The sequence below is a fragment of the Aquila chrysaetos genome, chromosome 17 (assembly GCF_900496995.4).
Source record: "Aquila chrysaetos chrysaetos chromosome 17, bAquChr1.4, whole genome shotgun sequence".
NCBI classification, from domain to species: domain Eukaryota; kingdom Metazoa; phylum Chordata; class Aves; order Accipitriformes; family Accipitridae; genus Aquila; species Aquila chrysaetos.
In genome coordinates, this window is record NC_044020.1 from 24,262,401 (window position 1) to 24,284,509 (window position 22,109).

General features: G+C 35.9%; 1 protein-coding gene across 7 annotated transcripts in view; it reads right to left on the reverse strand.

Annotated features, from left to right (window-relative positions):
* Positions 1-1,848: 1,848 nt before the first annotated feature.
* CCDC91 (coiled-coil domain containing 91) overlaps positions 1,849-22,109 on the reverse strand; it is a 160,883-nt gene continuing 140,622 nt past the window's right edge. For 6 of the 7 annotated variants that reach the window (XM_030041178.2, XM_030041180.1, XM_030041179.2 and 3 more), the window contains one exon: positions 1,849-9,847. In XM_030041178.2, coding sequence (XP_029897038.1) covers positions 9,725-9,847 — 123 coding nt within the window. In that variant the 3' untranslated portion in view covers positions 1,849-9,724. The remainder of the gene's footprint in view (positions 9,848-22,109) is intronic. The other variant, XR_003927223.2, reaches the window with a different exon arrangement.

Below are 22,109 nucleotides of genomic sequence, written 5' to 3' on the forward strand. Positions count from 1 at the left end.
TGGTGAAGACAGGCCTTTCCCAGGCAACACTGAAAGCCTGATCGTTCGAGCAAGTTTATCTAGTTTTTTTCATGTCTCTGTAAGATGGCTAATGATGATGGGCTATTTCCTCCACCATCCTCCCACTCTCTGCAATGCTGCTTCCCTTGGGAAAAGCATAACAGCATAGCTTTTTGACATGACAATAAAAACAACTCTCCAGCACGGCCATTTATTAATTTGCAATGTCTTACATGTCAAACACCATAGGGTTGGAAAAAAGAGTCTTCGTACTTAATATTATTAACTCAGCCTTATTCCAGGATTAAATCATTATTTACAGTACTAAATGAGAGCTTCTTACAATGCTGATGGATCATTATTCTTCCACAGATTTTCCCCTTTTTCCATTCACAGACAGAAGCTGCCTTTTGGTCTTCATTTGTACAATGAGAACCAGTCATTTTCTACTAGTTTTCCAGTCAACAGAGGGAAAGACACTGTATTCAGCATGCTCTGATGGGTCAAAGTCCATTGCATTGTCTTTGCTTTGATGAACTTCTGTGAGGACACAATATGCTTTAAAAATTTCTATCTCTGCTGAGACCCTGTGATTAGCCACTTTATGTTCTTTATTTTTAACCTTAGTTTAGATATATCCACAGGGTAATCAATAGGGAAAAGAATTACTATCTTTCCTCAGCAGTACCAAGCTCTCCTCTACTTGCTGGCAATCATAGTTAAAATACAATTGCCGAGATTTAAGTCAAATATATGTTTTGATCGTATCAGCTCTGCACATTTTATCATGTTTTATTGTGTATCAGAATGAGGTAAGACCTGGACTTTCTATTGTGAAGAAACTTTCCTGTAAACAGGATCATCGACAGAAATTTGACACACAGAGCAGTTGTTGGTTTCCACATTTTTGCCTTATCTGTATCCAAGCTGCCTAGCAGCCTGTCAGTTTGGTATGTAATAAGCCAAATAATGTGGGAGTGATTAATTCAGGGTCTGCTTTATTTTATTCACATTTGTGGCAGACTATCAACAAGAACTAGTGAGGACTCCATGCTCTCTTTAAACACAGAGGCTAGTGCTCTGGTAACCGCATCACTACCAGCTCAGATTGCATTGGGATTTACTACTTTTTACACAAAGTTAAGTCCCTCTTTTTTCTAGTGTATCCTACAGCAGTGGCATTTGTTCAAGGAAGGAGAGCGATCCTTTTTCTCCTGAATAATCTAAAGGAAAAATGTTTGTAAAGAGTTGTCCATGCAAATTTTGAGTGGGCCGATAGATTTGGTGCGAGAAATTGGCAGGATGGCGTCTTTGGAAGTGGAAGCACCATGTTCCCAGCTGGACTCCAGGCTGGAATGCTTTTCAGTGTTTCTCTCTTTCCTTGTCAAAGAGTCCTTTTTGAGGGTGGTATAGCTGATTTGCCCTCAAAGCTCCATTGTAAAGAAGGCAAGGCATTAGCTAGAAACAATGAGCAAAATCCAGGCCTTGTTGATTAACAGCAGGGGTGAAACCCACCAACAAACTTTGACTTGCAATTCAGCAAAGAATACATCTGTTCTGGTTGATTTCTGGACGCTTTCATAATAATATGTATTTTTCAGAGCACTATGAAAAACATTACTGACCAACAGGCTTTCTTAAGTAATAAACTAAGTGAATTTGGCACCCCAGTTTTGTCGTCTTAAGGGAAAACAGTATCTGTTTCACTGAGCTCAACAACAGAAAGTCTAGAAAGTGTGAATCAACTCTCACTATAGTGTAGAACACCTTTTTTCAAGTTGTTAATTGACATTTCTGAGCTTTGTCCTGGAGGCAGCTGTAATTAAATTATTCATGACACCAACAGTATACAAGGCACATAAAAGACTTTAATCCACTTACCAGCGTGATTCATTGAAGCTTAACCAACAGGAAAAATATGATTAAAACATCTAATTGGTACAGACAGTTGTGCTATATGATTGCTCTGTGAAAACTAGCATGCACTTCTGGATGCTTATGCATCTGAATAGGTATTAACACTTGGCCCCAACAAACAATAAACCAGTCAACCATCCATTTGGATCCTTCTTAAATACAGAGGAGGATGACCTTATCACCCCCTCCTTCAACTCACTTGTTCTCTGAAGAATTTTTTGAAGAAAAATTGTCTTGAAAACTGTGCATACACATTATGACTATGATATTTATATTACCTATTAATATAATCGAGTGCAATTTGATGCTGATCCTGCTTGTAGTTATTTGTATTCTTCTGAGTAGTCTTGTCATTCATGAACTGTGTAACTATCAGTCTTTTGTAGACCTTCTCCACTGCCGTCTCGAGCTTATAGGAATTTTTATTCCAATCTCTGCAAATGAAAAATTATTTTGTCCGAGACCTAAACACATTTCTTATTCCCAAGAAGATGGATAGATGATTCCGAGACCTAAACACACTTCTTATTCCCAAGAAGATGGATAGATCTTGTATTATCTTTGAACACATCTGGATCCCTTTCCATTTGGCAGACATTTAAACGCTTCTCCATTATGCATATAACTTTCTTTTTAATATCAGTGTAACAATCAAGCAAGAATATGTTCATCATCCTGATACAGTAGTACCCCTAGTGAGCACCATTCCTCCATAGAAGCTCCGAAAATATTCTGTCCAGGATGCCCAGGAATATGTATTGACATTTGTCAGACTAATGTATTGGGGTCTCAACATGTCAGCCTTGCAATGCTTTTAAGCTTTACAAAGCATAAACTTTTATTTTGAGGTTTTGGATGTTGTTCTGAAGTACAGATTCTCATGTAGTACTGTTTTCTGAGAGAACAGACCTTCTGGTTAAATTGTCTAGGTCCTTACAGAAACCACTGTTAAGCTTGAGAAGTTCTGAGTCCTGAAACCAATTACTCTTTAAACTGCACAGGAAGTATATGCATCTTCACCTTTCTTTTTTCTTGACTCATTTTGCTGTTTACATCTGAAAAGTTTGTAGGTTTAGATGAGTGATTTCTAAAGGATTCAGAACCTCCTGTCTGCACTTCTCATTTGAACCTGTCATCCCTCTCTGTTCTGTGAAATCACATCTTTTCTAGCTCTTAATATACCACGAAGTTCACATTATAAAAGAATACCTCTTTGTCTCTTCTTCCTCACCAAATCCCTCTCAATTCATAAACCACAATACTATTATTTTGTTTTTTTTCTGCATCTAGAGAACTGCTGTTCTTTCAAATATCCTTGCCCTCACTACCAAAAGAGTATGGAGAAAATAAATTCCACCTTGCTTACAACTCCTCCTTTTGTTTCACCATCACGCTCATAAACATTTATGAAAACACTGTTCCTTTTGCCCTAGGGCAGGGAACACATGAAAAATGCACAAAACCCCCTTAAAGACACAAGAGTTGGAAAATTGTATATGGACAGTTTGCTGAAATAATCATGCTTTCCAATGTCAATGTTATTGTTTCAAACAGACCAAATGCAGTTCTGTTGTATTCAGGCAACTGCTGAAATCGTTGGCCACTGACACTCCAGGACAGATTTTGACTCCTTCTAACAATGATCCATAAAAAAAGCAAGGTGGTCTCACTTGTATGACTCTTTAACCCTCACAAACTTATCGGGATTCATCCATTTTTTTATCAAACTACTATCCAGCTGTAAACTTCATCAGTCAGTTGAAATAGCACCTCACATTTACCTACAATAGCACAAATAGCACCTTACATTTACCTTCATGTTGCCACTACTGTCAAACTTGATACTAAAATGGACTGATTTACATCTTTGTGATAGTGATTTCATTGATACAACCGAATGTGTTTTTTCTAGGCATTTCAGTAGGTAATACTACAGAGTTGCTATTAGTTCTGATGTACCAAGGGAGAAGCAACTTACTTTAATGAGAATATGAAAATACATTCTTCTTAGCAGTAGTATAGTCATAATGTGACACACGTATCCCCTCACCAAGGTCTCAGCCAACAGCCAATCTCCCTTCCCCAATCTACCACATACAGAACAAATGCTGGCATTTTCTTTAAAGAGCTGATCATGAAATCTGCTCTTGAAACAACTTCTTGGTACATTTCCAGAACCATACCATGACAAAGCTGTGTGCATTATATTCGTTGTAGTTGCATTGCAAAAAATGTGAGGAAGGATGACATTTTGAGCTGGAAATAAGCAACAGCAAACTCCTCCTGACTTCCTGGGAGCCAGAGCTTCACAATCACTCTCCAAATATGTAATCTACAGTCACAATAGAAGAGCGGGATGTTTAAGTAATGGAATTTTTAAAATCATTGCCACAAAAATAGAGACCTGGCCATGTATCATCATGAGCAGCTATATTTCAGAAAATTTATGTAGCAAGATCGACATGAAGTCTTAACTGATGCCCTAATTTGGTAGTAGTACAAGAACTGAAACATCCTTCAAAGTTCACTCAGCAAAAACAATTCTGTTTCTCCCTTGGCTAAAGGGCCTCTTACCATTATACTGTAGAGGGGATCGGTTAAGTCAAGCTTCTCTTTTAAACTCAGAGAGGTACAAATCCCTTTGGCTTTTGTGAGAAGACAAAATACTTTAACTTGAAGAAAGAGAATGAATGCCAATGACTTGCCATCTGATCGTGATCTATATCTATTGATACAGATTTATTACCAAATCTGAAAAAAAAAAAAAAAAAAAACACAAATTTGTAGCATTTTGTATTTTTAGGATATGTGTACTAATACACGTCTCATTTTTTTACTAGTGTTCGCTGTCAAACTGTTTAAAAATGCCATCGGAAAAAAAAGTAGAATAGTCTTGAGTCTTTATTCAATAATACTTTCTTTGTGTATTGTATTATCCACGCCAGACAATGGAAAGCATCTAAAAAATGCTGGTTTAGCAAGTCTGAAATGTGAGGAATTACAGGCAATATAAACAAATATGAATCTCTGACGCATATTAAAATTATTATAATTACACAGCATCTAAGATGTGGATAAAATACCGATACCACATCTATCACAGGAAATTATTGTTATTATTATTATCACAGGAATGTTGTATCACTGAAAGGTGATACAAGTTTAAAATACACACTATACAATAAACAAGATCAGTTTAAAATACACACTATACAATAAACAAGATGAATAAAAAAAAAAATCATCTTTATGTTGTGTTGCTAAATACTATGTTGTCACCAGCACCTACAGTTGACTCTCACCACTTTCTTCTATATTTCGATAGGTCTTTATAATGTAATGCTAGCAATGCTTCCCACAGAAATGTAAACACCATAACCTACCATGTGGCAAATGTCTATCTGTGACAAATGGCATAAAGCAAGACTGACCTTTTGCTCCACGTATGAGGGAGCTTTGACGAGGGCATTTTTAGCTACTGCATCACCATGGCAAGTGAACTCTTTAGGCAATGTCTACAGTGAGACGTCTATACACCGCAGTGCTTTCCTTTAGCTAACAAAGCATATGCTTTCAAAGGCAAATACAAAACTTGAGCCAGAGAGAGTGCAACTGGGATGGTTTCCCCGTGATGTTCAACTGTTCAAATGTGACTCTAATTCAGCAGCAGTATTATTAGTTTTATGTAGGCTTAAAAATTAATAAAGAAAACTGTGCTTAAGCTATTCTAGCAGGTAAGCCATCAATTCTTGAAGCCTTAGAAGAACAATATTCTTGGGCAGATCACAGAAAAGAAAACATTTGTTTTGTCAGTTCCTGCAAGCACATTGAAGTGAACTGAAGGCTCAAATTACACCCATGTAAAAAGTGTTTTCCAGACCAACGTTTCTTTGGTACGTTTATAAACCACTGATGAAAAAGGAATGCCACAGATGTTATAAAATATTTCTATATAGTATTCAGAATGGCCATGTAAAAATTTTTAAGACAATCTCATCCACACGTTAGTCACTCCTGCAAGAAAGTTTACAGTACCTAAACCAGTTAAAGGAAACTGTATTTCAGGTAGCTGGGTGTAGGCTGCAATGAAGCTGGGGAAAGATGTAAATGGCTTGTTAGACCATGCTGTGCTCTATGCTTTAACACCTACCCATCCGGCATCAAGAAAGCTAACTAGCTGGAAGCTAGATTGGGTATCCAATCCAGCTCATTTTACATTTGCACTAAGTCCATTTGATAACTCCACTGACACTGTACGTGATCTGAAAGTGAGCATAAATTGTATCTGTCCCCTTGATGAACAATTTTTATCAGTGGCTATTTCCTGCTAGGAAACAAGATGAAATCTTATCACATGTTCCCTCCATCCAAGGGGTGGGGAAAAAAATCTGTAAGTTCAAATATGTGGAGATAGAAAACACACAATAGAAGAGGAGGGTCTAGAGTGCTATAAGGGAGTTTCAGTGTGAACAGAAATTAGGCTCTTAAAGGTCATGTCTCCATGGATAATTTCAGACAGTCAGGAATTAACATTGCCATTTACTGAGCTGGCAGGACATGAGGCAACTTTTGATCAGATGCCAATGTAAAGATGCACAAAAATCTCAAAACACTAATGCAATCTCAGCCTCTGGAATGACTACTGCTTTTTCTTTGTTCTGCCTTCTCATGACGGAGTAAAGGAATTCAATGCTTCAAGGAATTCAAGCATCATTTGTCAATGAGATTCTTAGAGCAAGGCTAAAATTCAAATATTCCTATATCTTAACTATAGACAGCGTACAAAAAGTGTATGGTAAATGATTTCTTCTTTGTTAATGACTTGTACGCACATAGTCTCAGACCTAATCTAGAATTCTGTAATGGAAGCAGATAGGGAGCCAACAGAAACATACAGAAATATAACACAAATGTGTAGGACTGTATGATATCACAATATTCAGTATTAACTTATTAAAGTATTAGTTATAAACTTCACTGTTCTGATCTCTGCTGTAGACCGTCAAGTAGAAGTGTTAAAACAGAATGGGCCTGACTGACACCAATGAAAGACACCTTTATATACACTGGATCTACCGTTACCCTGTCTTTTAGGTAACTTTTAATACACACAACTGATTGTTTAAAATACATCTCTACATAACAAGATTTGTGGTTTATTTCTAATATAAAGTACACAGTCATATATATATAACATGTATATTATATGAGCTTTGGTAATGTTCTAGACTGCAGTCTCACTAGCTTGAACATTTATAGTTCTTGCATTTCAATTCTAAGGATTAGTTCTAGAGCTTCTTGTTCCTCCCATTACATATCAGTTTTGCCAAAATTGTTACACTAGCAGCCATGCCTCAGAGGCAGGCAAAGTTCTACCCTGCAGGCCTTGAACCTATTATTTTCTCTTATATGTCATTCTTCAGTCTGTATGTAGGAATAAAAAAAATAAAATAAAATTGTGATGACACCTTCTAGGAGCTAGACTGGGTTTTGCAAACTTCTCCCTGCCTTCCCTCCTCCTAAATTTCCACAAAACTTTATTCTCCTATGGTTAGGTAGAAATAATGAAAAATAAAAGTAAGTTTTAAAGCTTTAGATGCAATGTGGAGAAGATGGAGGTTATTGCATACTCCAAAGCTAACATACTGGATAAACCTTTTTCTGCTGGGTAACTAAACTTCTTCTCTGAGACTTGGGAGTTTTGAATGTAATCCAAACTCCCAATCTGATCTTGTATGTCTGTGGTCTAATTCTGCAGTTTTGCTTGCAGGGTAGAGAAAAAGATTAAAGGACTAAAACTGTCAAAGGTAAGAAAAAAATATCCACAGTTCTCTGTGTCAATCACAATATTCAAGAACTGAGATTAAAGAACACGAGATGTTCTAATGGGAAAGACATACCATAATTGCCACTGAAATCTTACTGACTCCAATGATAAGCTTCTCCAAGTGCTTTTACATATTGTTGCAAGTCAGGATATAGAACTCTTTAATAGGAGAATGCTGATATACTGCTAAGGCTCTGGCTTTGATGCGGAACACTTTGAGGTCTTCAGTAAAATGGAATACTATTCCATGTACAGGCCTAGAAGTAAAACCAAGAATGTTGAAGTTCATCTAGGAATCTGCTCATACCACATTTCCACAATTAAACATAGATTTTGAGACAGCACTAGACAACCAATTTTATTTTACACTGCCTCTACTTTCCAAAAAAAACCACGTGGACATCTGCGTCACCTTTGGTGGAGTTGACAAAGACAAGAATTTCACTGGTTTAGGAACGATAAATAAGTAGGCAACTCATTAACACAAAAGTATTTTTTGGTCTGCCAGAAGAAACGGAAACTGACCAGTCAATCAAGAAATATCAAAAAAAAGACTGGATTTTCATCCATTTGTAGGCTGAGGTCATCATCTAGGAAAATCAGAATTATTTACTTCTTCAGGGAACTTTTACATACAGAAGACAAAACCTTTGGTTTTGATTACAAAAATGAAGCACAGAAAAAGATTTAAATAAAAACCTAAACTCTCTGCAACACGTTTCATACTGCCAAATACATACGCAACCATTTAGTGTTTCCTTTTTGCTATAAAAAAGCAATTTATGAAAAGTGACTGCTGATGCAAAAAACCCAGCCAAACAAAAAAAACTCAAAACACCACTGAATAACAAGAACGACACTAAAAAATGCCCATAGGTCCCCCATTGAATCACTAGCTCACCACAAGAGATATCATTCTCAGTTTATTTACGTTCCTAAGTGTGAGCATTTATTTTCCCTTATTTCAGTCAGAACTCTTTTATAACTAAGGCCCCAAATCTACAATCAATAGAGTGTAGGCACAGAAATTCCCCTCCATGCTGTCATTAGCAAGACTAGAAAGACCTACGACTTGATCCAAAGTCCAAGAATGTCAGTGGGGAGTTTTCTACTTCCTTCAATGGGTTTAGAAAGGGCATCTGAGGTCAGCAAATTGCACTCCTTATTCTGTCAGAAATTCCACTGAAGCAGTGCAGTATCAGCCTCCACATAATTACATACATCTTCTTCCTGAAACTGAGGTCAGTCACATTAATCGTACTTGCATGAGAAAACGACTTTTGGAATCAAACTAGCTTTGTAAAACAGAAATAAAATACATACTATACATCGGTTATGGCAACGTTTTGAACTACTCTAAGAAGATGCACTGTTTAGTTTTTAAACTTTTCTATTACCAGAGCTGGAGTTGTTTATAAATGACTGAAGAAACGCCTGTCAACACTCTTACGTTTCAGTACTGATTCTTCTGTTACACATCAAAAGTAGTAGGAAATAAGAAGCTCCTCAGGTTCACCTGAGGCAATGCACTTGGGCATGTACTTTGGAAGTAGAGACGGGTTTGTATCTATATTCAATTAAATGTTTTTCTCCATCTTTTAAAATAACAAAAATACTGATAAAGTACATCAATGCATGATGCCAAATTTAAACCAGACATAACAGGGAAACGTTTTCATCATTCCTGCAGTTATCTAGAACTTCAATCATGGGCTACTAGTAAATATAATGAAAGAAAAATGATAAATAAAACCAATTCTTTCCAGGGACTTTTTTCCCCTCCCATATTTGCAATCTGATAATAGGAGTAAAATAAATAAATAAATAAAAGAACATCATCCACAAATACTTCTATCAAGCATAGTTTCAGATCAATCTTGAATCAATGATACAATCCCAAAAGATTAGAACGCATTTGTCGTTTGCTGGATTGAGACTTGCAGCTTCACAAATCACACTGTATCAGCAGTACTGAGAATGTCAGTCTCCATTTTCCTCTGTTGTGGTTGGCTCTTCCTTTAATAAAACGCCTAACTGTTTCTGTGCACATGAGAGGAAAAGTTCCAAACTATGCAGATTTCTCTGACGGACAACTTGATCAAGCTGTTGAAATAAAAAAAAAAAAAAAAAAAAAAATAGATCAGCTTAAAGAAAACCTGGAAATAAATGCCAGGGTTTGTCAGCCAAAATTCAACCATATTCAACAACAAAAATTCAACAACCAAATGCGACAACAACAAAAGAACCTAAGTAACTTCTATGTGTGCAATTTAGTAACAACTTTTTAATGGAGTATTTGAGTTTCTTCATAATAAAATATATTAAAAGTAACTTTCCAACAGCTGTCAAATTCTACCCAAAACATCTGAAAGAGCTAAACAGCCTAGCTGCCACACTAGGTAAATCTCCACAGCATCTTTTAAAATTGCAGCTGTCGCTTTTATAAAAGAGCTTCTGCTTCTGCTTTAAAACGAACACTACATACAACTGCATATTCAGAAATTCAAAGTCTACTGTTAATTTAAATGGTAGCACGTTTAAATAGTTCCCAGAGGAAAAGTGGTAATATTTTCTGCTTACTTTGTTTATTCCAACATTTTATTGGAGTCCCCTACTGTCAAATGATGTGAACTATATCCTTACTTGCAGTAAATACAATGGCCCTTTCTTCCCCACCAAAAGAGATAAGAACACAATAAAAAGACCTGGTAGGTTGGGTCATATAAATGACAAAAATATGGTTTACCAAAAGGTATTTGATTTTTCTTAACATCATAACATTAATAAATAAAATGCACTGCAGAATTCATTTCATTTGAATTTTAAAGTTCAAATGTCAAACAAATAATATTACAACTGAAAGATGTCTTCAACTTGACTATCCTTTCATCAGCCACAAATTCAACTAAATACATATATAACAATGACACAGGGTGAGACTGAAAGGTACAAGGCAAATAGGACATAAAAGTTATGACACTCAAGAGAAAGGAAGTAAGGGAATTTGGAAGAAGTCCAGCTCCGCACTTCTGTCAAACTGTTGTGCCCAAGACCATAAGCAATGCCTCAAACTCTGTAACACCAACAAAATGCTAATGTGAGGCCACGTGGCCCTAGCGGACCAGAGCAACTAGTCTAGCAGACTGGTGCCAATCATCTGCAAATGGCCATATTTTTTCAAAAAAATTTATTGTGTCTGATGTATTTAGCACTCACAGCTTTAATTATCGCTTTCAACAAAAACTCTGATCCTATGGTATCTCTCTGCACATATATGCTTATCATTCAGCAGTCTAGTTAGTTGTTCTAACAGTCACCTGAATGGACATTTTGTTTTATAACAGATACACTTTTTTAAAAATAGTAACACAGAACACAAGGCAAAGTTAGTGATACCTTCCCACTTCACTTTGAAAATGCACTCAGCATACAGCTGCAGTGCCGTGATTGAATACACAAAGGGAAACATTTTTATGACCCTGTGCTTTGCTACTCTTTAAGCTCCTCTAACATGCAAAACCAGGCTCTGGTAGTTTGAATATTTTGGCATTTTGTTTCAACAGAGACGAATGCGTCAAATCTAGTCACAAGCAGCACACGCACATATTTTCTAGAAGCCACACAATCATAAAACTCTCCTTCAATAATATGTCTGCTTGTACTTCTACTGCAAATTTCCAGCTGTTGTGCAAATTTTTGCATGTCTTACCAAAAGCAGACATTAGTGCTCCATACATAGCCTGATGTGAACCTAGCCCACTGATTTACAACAGATTTTAAAGCAGATCTAGTTCAAATAAATTTCAGAAAAGTCTGCTCTTGATATATTTAACTAACAACTGCTACTGACAAGAAAATGAAAGACTTGGAAACAGCAAACTAAGCTATAGAGAAGCTGTATCTAGAAAAGACAGCCTGGAACAAATGAAGAACATAAACACACTGTTGTGATGGTGCATTTCTTCTGATTTGAAAGCTGTCTTGCCTCCCTCCTCTTCTCTGGTCCAAAATATAAAGAACATTTTGCATGGGGAACCTTGCAGATGTTTTTGTGCATGTGACCTATATTTCTCTGGGGAATGGGCAGATATAGTGCAATTCACATAATATCATCTGTTACGTCTTAAGAACGAACATGAGAAACCTGTTTCTCTAAACATATTATGTCATCAAATTCTGTTGCTTCTGGTAGATATATCAGTTGGAGGAGCTTAGCATGAAACTGATTTTCAGTGGTTTCCTTTTATTGCATATTATATCATCTAGATAGTTCTTTATTGAGCTTTGACCAAGAGCTTTGGCTAAACTCTCCATTTTCTTTTCTTGCAGCCTTTTCTTGCACATTCTGCTTTAAAGAGATCAAAGTAGCTCACCAGATGTGTGTTCCGATATGATGCTGTTAACTTTCTTTACCAAGGCAGCAATCTCAAATTGTATACGGTTAAATTTATTTCCCACGTACTAATGTAAATGTTTAACGTGTGTAGTGATTGGCTGCAATATGAAAAAACCATAATTTCTTCAGGCTTGAGAAAGATTTTAAAAGTCTCAGACGAATTAAGTACACATTTGAGGAGTCTTTGTTGAACTCAAGTGGTTAGTTAGTAGTCTCCCTTTGTGCATAAGAAAAGTTTATTGCTTGTTAAAAGTTTATGTAAATTCAATAACATAAAAATTCAGAATTCAGTTGCCCCTTGTCTGCTCAGTTTATGTATAAGCTTTGCCTTGAGCAGTACATTTTAAAATTCTTCCATGCTACAGTAAATGACAAAACACTTTGGAAAGACTTGGGATCTTCACGTAACACAAAACAAGCAGCAGCAAAATGATGCTGGCTTTGAAAACAGTACATTTGAATGTATTCAGAACGAGAACATTCCCATTAATGGAGAAATTGACTGAGAAATAGAAACAAATCCAATGAAGCTTTATTATATAATATATCATTTAATGAAGTGTTAGCAATGGACACATTTTTTTTGAACAGTGCCTTAACATTGCTGTGCTTCTGCTTGCATAATATACCACGAGATGTGAAAATATGTAAGCAAGGCATTTTAAATCTTGTTTTTCTAAACAGCCTTCCCTCTGTATTTTGAGGTTCTGTTCACTTTATGGAATGATCTCATTATTTAAACAAACATAAATGGACATCTGGCAAATTCAAACTGAATGTGACTCATATGCAAATGTAATCAGTATGAATAACGTATTAAGGATGGAGCATTCACAACCAACCCAACCCAACTGTTCTCATTCTATAGATACTGAAAAATACACCGCGTTAGTCCAGATCTACCACGAGAGGGCAATTTTCTACATCACACCACTGCTGTTATTACTAATCAATGTTTCTCTTCCATCACATGAAATCTATCCACTCAAAGTTCCCAATTCTGTACATTGTGTTATTGTGTTCTATTGGCACAGCTTTAATTAGCTCAAAGTTTTAATGTTCCTGAACTTCATTATTTTAAGTTACTCAATAGTATCTTTTTAACTTTATACAGACCTTTTTTTTTTTTTTTTTTTAACGAACCCGAGGCTGCCTCTCTATGTGCTTGTGTGGAACCTACTGAGGAACTGGCGATACAAGATTTGGAAAAGCAGCTCCTGAACTCCATAGGGTCTATGCCACTCCTGATATTCCCAGAATAATTGAGACACATTCATTTTCCAAAAATGAGCTGATTCTTGCAGGACCTTCTAACACGTTCACTGCTGTTTTTTCCCTTCTGTTTAAACCTTCAGTCTACTTTTGAGGTCTAAGTGTGATTGCACCATCCTTCTGGCCAAAGATGAGTGGATGAGACTCCCTGTGGGATCCTGCCTCAGACATACCCCCAGACCACCCAGAATGACGTGCCTTTTAGCCACACAAGGCATGCCCTGAAGGGAGGCATAGGCCTCAGCAGAACTCCTATCGCTGGATGCAAGAATTTGACTTGGGAAATTAAAAGGAAGACTCACACGTAAGTGTGCAGAATACTGCCACCAGGTGACTGCTTTCATCCCGGGCTGCTCTATTTTACTTTAAGTCAATCCATCTTCCTCTGTATCATTTCATAAACCCATAGCCCAAATCAAAGTTAGTGATTATTCTTAGCTCTGCATTTTCTTAGCTTTTATCACACAGCTCAAATTTTCTGTACAATGGAATGAAAGTCTACATGGCCGATGCCTAAAGTAGAAAATAGTTTCTTACACAAATAACTGAGCATGTACATCCTCCAAATTTTCCCCTTGTAGTATCTACCTGCAAATAGATATATTTTTCATGGCATATGTGCTTAGCTTCTTCTACTAAATGTTCTCCAAACCGTTAAATATTTCAAATTGCTAGAAAAGAAATGCAGTCAGAACTCTATAACTAACTACTATATGTCACAATTATATTATCCATTACTAGTAACTAATAAAATATCTTATAGAAAATATAACTTCAGGTTTAGCACTGAAGATTTAAGGATGAAATTCTGATCTCACCATAGTAAAGCTATGTTGCATTATTAATCTCACTGTGGCCTGAAGTTCACCCAGAAAAGTGAAGAAAGCAAAATTAATGTTACACATGGCTCTTCAATTTTGCCTTTTGTATAAACAGTAAGATGTTTAAAAGTGTAATTTCCAAAACTATTTCTCAGCTAATACTGTTTTCCAATACCAAATATACTTGTAGCTGTAGAAATTGGTAGCTCCATTTACACAAATATGTATTGAACAATTTACCTGTACCTCAAATGAGAATCTGATGATTAATGTATTCAAATGCAATTCAGCTCACTATTCTGGCTCTGTAATACTGACATGAGTAAAAGTTGCAATCTTCTTTTTATCATGAGAGTCAACAAATACAATGACCAGGGATTAAAAAAGAGCAAAGATGTTGAGTAAAAAGTTTTCAATTTGACTTTTATTAATGGTATTTTTCATAGTTGATCACACGTATGTACACTGTAAAATAAATAAAAAATATTCAAGCTATTATAATTTAATGAAGCAGAGCATTTTTCCTTAAAGATCGTAAAATCAGAAGTCAGCTTTTGAGTCCTGCTGATTTCTTATGAAACTCATGCAAAGTACATCAAGAAAACATTCTAGCACAGTGATATATATGTTCACATTCATCCATAAATGGGGAGGGGGTGGAGGAAGACTTCAAATCCTGAAAAGTATCCTTGTCAGTCAAAGAAAATCATGTTCATGCAAAGACAGGAAATTTCAAATGCAAAATGAATGTTTTGGGGAATGGAAAACACACAAGACTGACGTGTAAGAGAATGTGTTCCGAAGATTGAGTTTGGCAGGTCTAGATTAGTGAGGCTGATGTAAAGGCTTTCCATTTATTTGGTGTTTACAAGTAGCTGCTTTTTAGCTGTTGAATAGGATTCATTGCCAAGGTCATTCTTTGAAGTTGAATATTGATTAGCCACAAGTAATTATTTATAGACATCATGGCATCATTACATTAATTTTCAAAGGACTAGCAGTATGAGCAATCCTACATCTTTCCTGTGCCCTTTCTAAGTAATGTTCAGAAAAAAGGGACATTTTAACATTGTAGGTAAAAGCAACTTGAGATTTTGTAATATTTGTCAAAGTTTATCTTTTTATTTAGTCTTCATTTCTCTATTTTCATTATTGATAAATATACCAAAACTTTGTCTATTTGCTGTTTGCACTCTAACTATAACTAATTGCTATTGCTTATTTTTCCATATGGTTTTCTATTATATGAATTTACTAACTAAAGAACTTTTTTTTAAAAAAAACGGTAAATATAAATGAAAGAATTATGATAAACTTACTTCAGATTATGATTTTTTTTTAATAATTTCACTAAATGTCCTCATCTTAGCAGAAAACTAATATAAGCCTAAATTAACAATAAAGTGAACTTACATTCTTCCATGAAAAGACTCTGGAATAACTTTTCATTTTACTCTATAGTTCTAACTTAGCATTGTTTGATCAACACTTAGATGGATGTGTCTATGGAGAATAGAATACTAGTCAACAGCATTGATGATGAAAGACTGCTTTTCTAAATATTTACCTATTCAATAATGAAGGACTAGAAGAAAAAAATTCAAGTCCCTTTGAAATTAGCAGAATCAAGAATATACTTTAGTTAAATATAAGGAAGAACTTATTATAACTCTTGATTTGTTCATGCATATAAGTAATTTACTAAAAAATCCTGTCAGTGGCAGTCTTTCCTCTGTGCAGGACTCATTCCACATAGCCAATATGATGTTAAAAATATACTGGGTTGCTCACGGAGCAGTTAATCCAGATGTAATGCAACTGCTTGCTTAGAGTCAACCATTGATGTCACAACTGAACGCACATTTAGTTATTTTTGTTTGGCCTAATTATATGTACATCTCTAATAAAAGGTAGTATTTTCTTTAAATCTTTTTAGCATCAGTCTGCACTATAAAATACAGTTATGGTCTTTCTGAACAATGGTCTGAACTTCAATGCTAAGTGGATTAAGGACTGCATTTTAAATCCGTAGCCACTTTCTAAACATTTTTAGAAAAAAATTATTTCTGAAAAATTATGGGTTTTCTTGTGTGATTAAAACCTTAGCTTTTGCAGGCTCCTCCTACCCCCATTCATGGTGTGCAATGATGCATTGAAATGGACTATTGCAATTTAGTGTTAGGATTCTTCGTATGTACTGTACTGGATATTGGCTAACAAATCCAGTGCTCCGCAGAACATTACAGTGTAATTATAGACTCATAAATGTCTTCTCATATTTTGATCGGTAGATGTCCTTCTTTGAGGAAAAGTCAAAGATGAGGGGTTTGTTTGGTACAATTTTTATGATGTATAGGTTTTGTTGGGCTTTTTTTCCCCACAACTAATCCACAGTATTGAACGAGCCTCACACGATTCTGAAAAACTCTGTAGTTGCAGAGGTTCAGCTATGTGATTATATCTTCTAGTAAAACCATGGACTCAGAACTCTTTCCCAGTGCACTAACATGAACTTCTCCCCACAGATTCAACAGAAGGTTTTAAAAAATTCCCTAGCACATTAAATAGACCATATAAAAAAATTATTACCTTGAGGAACCTGCAAATCTGAGAGTTGGATGAGGAAACAATGAACTACTTCCTCTCATTTCTATAATGGATGAGAAGGAAAACAGATCCATATGGTACATATGTGTAGCAGAGCTTATTTTAGAGTTAATCCCAGAGCAGGACATTTTTGTCTGTCCACCTGTGAATTTCTACTATTGATAACACTTACCAAGTATATAAAAACAAGGTTCTTCATGGCTGTAATTTATACAGTATCTGCTACACATTAGAAAGCCATCAGCATTCAAGACTGAACCTCTAGGAAAGAGTGATGTTTAATAAATTATATTGCCATGTGAAAATGTTTCTTTCTCCTTAAATAAATAATGCTGCAACTTCTAAACCTTAAGGATTTTATGCTCTGAACTTGATCAGTGAAACCATTAAAATAATACCATATGTTGGACACATCTTTAAAACAGATTTGCCTAGTTTGCTGAAGGTGGTGGGAAAACACCCTGTCAAACCTCTCAGAATCTCCACTGTCTCCCAGCTGGACACAGGAATGTAAGAAAATACTAAACTTTCCTTCCTATAAATAAGGGAAGGAAATTTGCTTTCAAACAAGGAAACCAGATTGACTGCATAAAGGAACTAAAACCAGTTGCAGCACCTGCTCAGACTACTGTAGAAGGTGAAAAATGGGCATTATCTACGCCCACAAAAATAATAGTGGAAATATTTATGTGTAGAAACACATGAGTAACCCCTGGGGTGACCTACCTACTTAACAGATTAGGAACAGAGGATTCCTCAACCAAGTTATTTATAGAGTTACCATAATTGCTACTATAATTGCTGATAGGTCTAGTAATCAGATTCAACATACTTAAGACAAACATACAGAAATATATGCAAACAGTACTTAAGCATCTGAATATCTTACACAATGAAATGCACTTGCGTAATCTTACAAATTGAGGCCCTGAAGCTGCAAACTTTTGGATGCAGGCAAAACTTTGACCACTGTAGGGCCTCTCCCACTATTCAAGTCTCCCATGTATATTATGTGGACAGAAATCTCATTAATTTTTAAAGGTTTCCAGAACAACAGCTTTTGCAAAAATTTGTTGAACTTGTAGAAAACAAGTGTCTTCCTTATGGCTTAATATCAGATGCATGGGAAATGCTGATTAAATACAAGAAGGAAGTCAGATTTTTTTAAGACTGATCTTTCCCTTCCTCCGCACTGTTGAGGAGTGACATGCCACTGTGCATCTATCGACACGCACAGCCTTTGACTGTTCTTTCCAAGGTCACAGGATTTTATAATACTGACATGAAAGCTACAGGGAATTGTGAAGTTGTTAAAATTCACTTCTATTTACAAGCATTCAAACAAAGTGCACTCTGCCATTTCTGGTTCCCTCTTATGAGGAAACCTCTACTAAAACACACCAACATGTTCAGTGTCAATACGTCCTGCTTCTCTTTCTAAATAAATAAAAAAAAATTTTTAAAAATCAACAACCTATATCACCACCTTGTATCCTTCTTTTGTTTAATGACTGAAGAGTATTAAATACACTACTTAAAAATTAGGAAAGCAAAGATCAGTTCCACTACTTAAATAACAAAACAATTAAATTTGCTACCTGTACATTAAATGACAAATGCATATATTTGAATTAATGACCGAGTAGAACAGGGAATTATTTTGCAGACTGCTTCTAATGTTTTATAGACTACAGGCTGAGTAACACTGGCTTATACTGGGCTGGTTTCAGATAAACCCAATTTCCCACATGTGATGTCACACAGGACCAATTCATATTTTCCTCTGGGTAAGATATTTTCTACTAGTTATGAGAATGAAAAAAAAAAAAGGCAAGAAATTATCTGAGATGGACACAAAGCACAGAGATACTGATCATCCCCTATTTATTCAAAATATTTTTATGTTATTCCTGTTGATACTCAGCATCTTAACTCTCATTATACTTCTATGAATGCTATTATGATTGTTTTACAAATGGAGCCATGCGAGTGAATCTGTGCTGTATGACTTCCTGAGCAAGACCTGATTCTACCCAGCATGGAACTCAGCAGTGTCTGCAAAATCTCTAAACGATAAACGGTTAGCATTTGCTTCTGGCAAGTGTCTGTATAGCTTCTGATATACACTAGATTACAGTCCCCACAAGGTAGGCATAAAGCAGAATAATAATCACAGTGTAACAAAGGGCCAAATTCATCAGGTCACCTCCTCCTATATGGAAGAAGGAACTAGAGACATACAACAGCACCTAAAGGATTTGTAAGCAACTCAGACTGCTTTCTATCCCAGCCTGTCAGATTCCCAGTCCTCATAGAGGGTGGAAGTCCTTAATAGTGCTGGTTTTTTTTTTTTTTTAATCTTTAACTGTTTTAAGTACCCAAGTCAGTCTTAGGCACCATCACATGCTGTTTTAATATGGCTACAAATGACTTGGCAGACATTACACAGGCTTCTGTGGAGCTTCATAACCACAAATTACCATATCCCCAGGAATGTGCCTGAAGACTATCAGACTATGCTTCCTGAAAAGCCCTGAGTGCAGAGTTGGGTGCTAGATCTGGTACCAAAGATCTGTTTCATTTGTCAGTATGAATATATGTTCCAAATTAATCCAGGGTAAGCACGTCTGCTTAAAAGCAACAGCAATCTTCCTACATATAAAAATTGCTATTGTTATCAAACCAAATAAAAAAATGTTATCTGATGGGTGAGTCATGCTCACAGAATTGCCCTGCAGTATTAAGATGATATCTACAGAACTGGATTAATTAAGCCTAACTGAGAAGCAAACAGCAAAGAAAGGCATTAATAAGAACAGTATTTTTTATTACTGTGAGAATGTATTTTACACTATCAGGGAATAAGTATGTAAAATAGAAATAATCATTGCATCATAAGTGTTTGCAGTGGATACAAACTGAAAAAACTATCCTAGTAATGTGCATGGCTGGGCAACCATAGGGTAAATCTTTCCACAGTTGTGTAACTGCTACTCCGTTGCCATGACTGCTTTCTAAATAACTGTATCTAATGTGATTCTTCATTAATAGGAGATTCACCGGGAGCACAATTGCCTCCAAGAAGAAATATAACAGGTGGTTAATAATACACATCACAGAGAATCACTGTTTTAGACTGGGAGGTGAAAACGAATGTTATATAGAAAGCTGAAACTACAGATAATGTAAGGAGTCAGACTGTAGTTATTCTACTTAGATATCAAGGATACTGGAGTTATGTCATGATTATCTGAAGGTTCCTGTGAAATTGTAATACTATATGCCACTAGCTATCTCTAAAGCAAAGTGTCCCCTAACAACACGCTGGAATTTGGTACGCACTGAAGTAGCATGAGAAAAAATCCAACCTCTTAGTTTTGAGGAACACTTGATTTAACAGTCAGGTTTTCAGTTTTCATTTTAATGAAACTTTAACTATAAGATGCAACAGGATGAAATAGGATATACTTAAAGGCATAGGCAAAGATGATATCACACGAAATACAGATATCTTCCTAAAATTACCACTGCAGATTAAAGTTGATGGATTCACATGGGGAAGTTCAACAAGGAAAATCAGCCTGTAGTGTATCTGTGACAAATTTAGCATTAAATCAGTAGTAAGCATATATATGCCTTAAAATAAGTAAGTAAGCATTAAGGTTCAGGGAACAGAAAATTAATTTTCTACTATTCAGATAGGCATTTTTGAGACCACACTTATTACCAGACTTCTCCTTCAGTATTGAGAGGACTGCAGCTTTTGCTAATTCTTTTTACTGAGAGACACATTTTACTGGAAACCTCAGTTGGGAATTTGAAGTCAAACTACTGCAGCAAAATTCAGGACAGCTGCTGGAGAAGCATTTCATAAAGCTGCAGCTACAACAATGTCATCAAAGACCAGACCTCCTTGTTTCAAAACATACACAGATTGAGCACCCATGGCTCTCAGCAGGTCGTCACTTACAATACCACAAGCAGAAGATTCTAAAGGAGGAGGAAGAAATCATCAGCAAAACATAATAATCTGCAGGCTTTATGCTCTACACAACTCCAAATTACTTCTGCAACTGCCAGCCAGTGGAGACTTCTCAACAACATGAGCAGAGTATATTCCCCAGAGCAGCTTCCTTTGGTTACTAGACTAGCTATTCTGCTTCTTTTCCAGATGCAGATTCATATTGACGCTTTGGAATGAAACAACGTCATCAAGGACATACAACCGCAAATAGAATAGTAGGTTTTTTACCTTGGCAATACCTTATTTTACATTATTAAAAAAAAAAAAAAGACAAGAAACTTGCTAAGCTGGGTGGGGAGGAGGGGGAGGGCAAGGGAGGGAAAAATACACTTGACCAAATAATATGAGTCGGTAGTCTACAGCCAAAGCAGAAAAATAACATATATATATATATATATATATATAAAATTTATATATAAATATATATTTGTATATAAGTCATTGAAGCATCTTGCTAAATTTCTAACACATGGGTAAAGACTGCTTGGTCTTTTTATTATTCATGCTGAATAATAATAATAATAATTTTTGAATACAAAAAGTAAACAGGAAAGCACATCATGTTGCTTCATCCATCTAATCTTACTATTGCTGTAGGTAAGAAAATTTACTTCTTTACATATTTCTCTAGCTTCATAGACAACTTGATTAAGTCTCAAATTTTGATCCCACTGGCTTTGCTGCAGGAATTCAGCTGCAGGCAATAATAACAGGAAAGATTTCATCAAAACACACATGGTAAGGCCAACTTTCCCACTTACTTTTTAAAAAAATCAAAGTGCAGCAGAAGGGTAAAAACCGTAAAAGAAGAGCAAAGAAGCTGCAAGATTTGGGATAAAAATAGCTTGAAAATGTCTGCATATAACAAGTTCTGAAACATTTCCAATAATTCCCCAGCTAAAAACTCAACAAAAAAGTAAGCGGATAAAACTACTGAGGGTAAAGTATCTCCACATAAAAGGACTTGGGTGTAAATGAGAAGGAGTACAAAAAAACCGAAACAAACACTGAACTCTGAATATTCCTCCACTGTAGCAAAACACATTTAGGAACAGAATAAACCATCCTTATGCACAACATTATCTACTCATTCTGTTTGTGCAGTGAACAAAAGAAAAAAAATAGTTCCTTCTCAAAGCTATACAGCCAAGAGAATCCATTAAGTAATGGGACTTTGCGGTGGTCCTGCAATTACTGTAGGCTTATCCTATCCTGGTACGTGGACAGAGGAATTCTACAGACCAC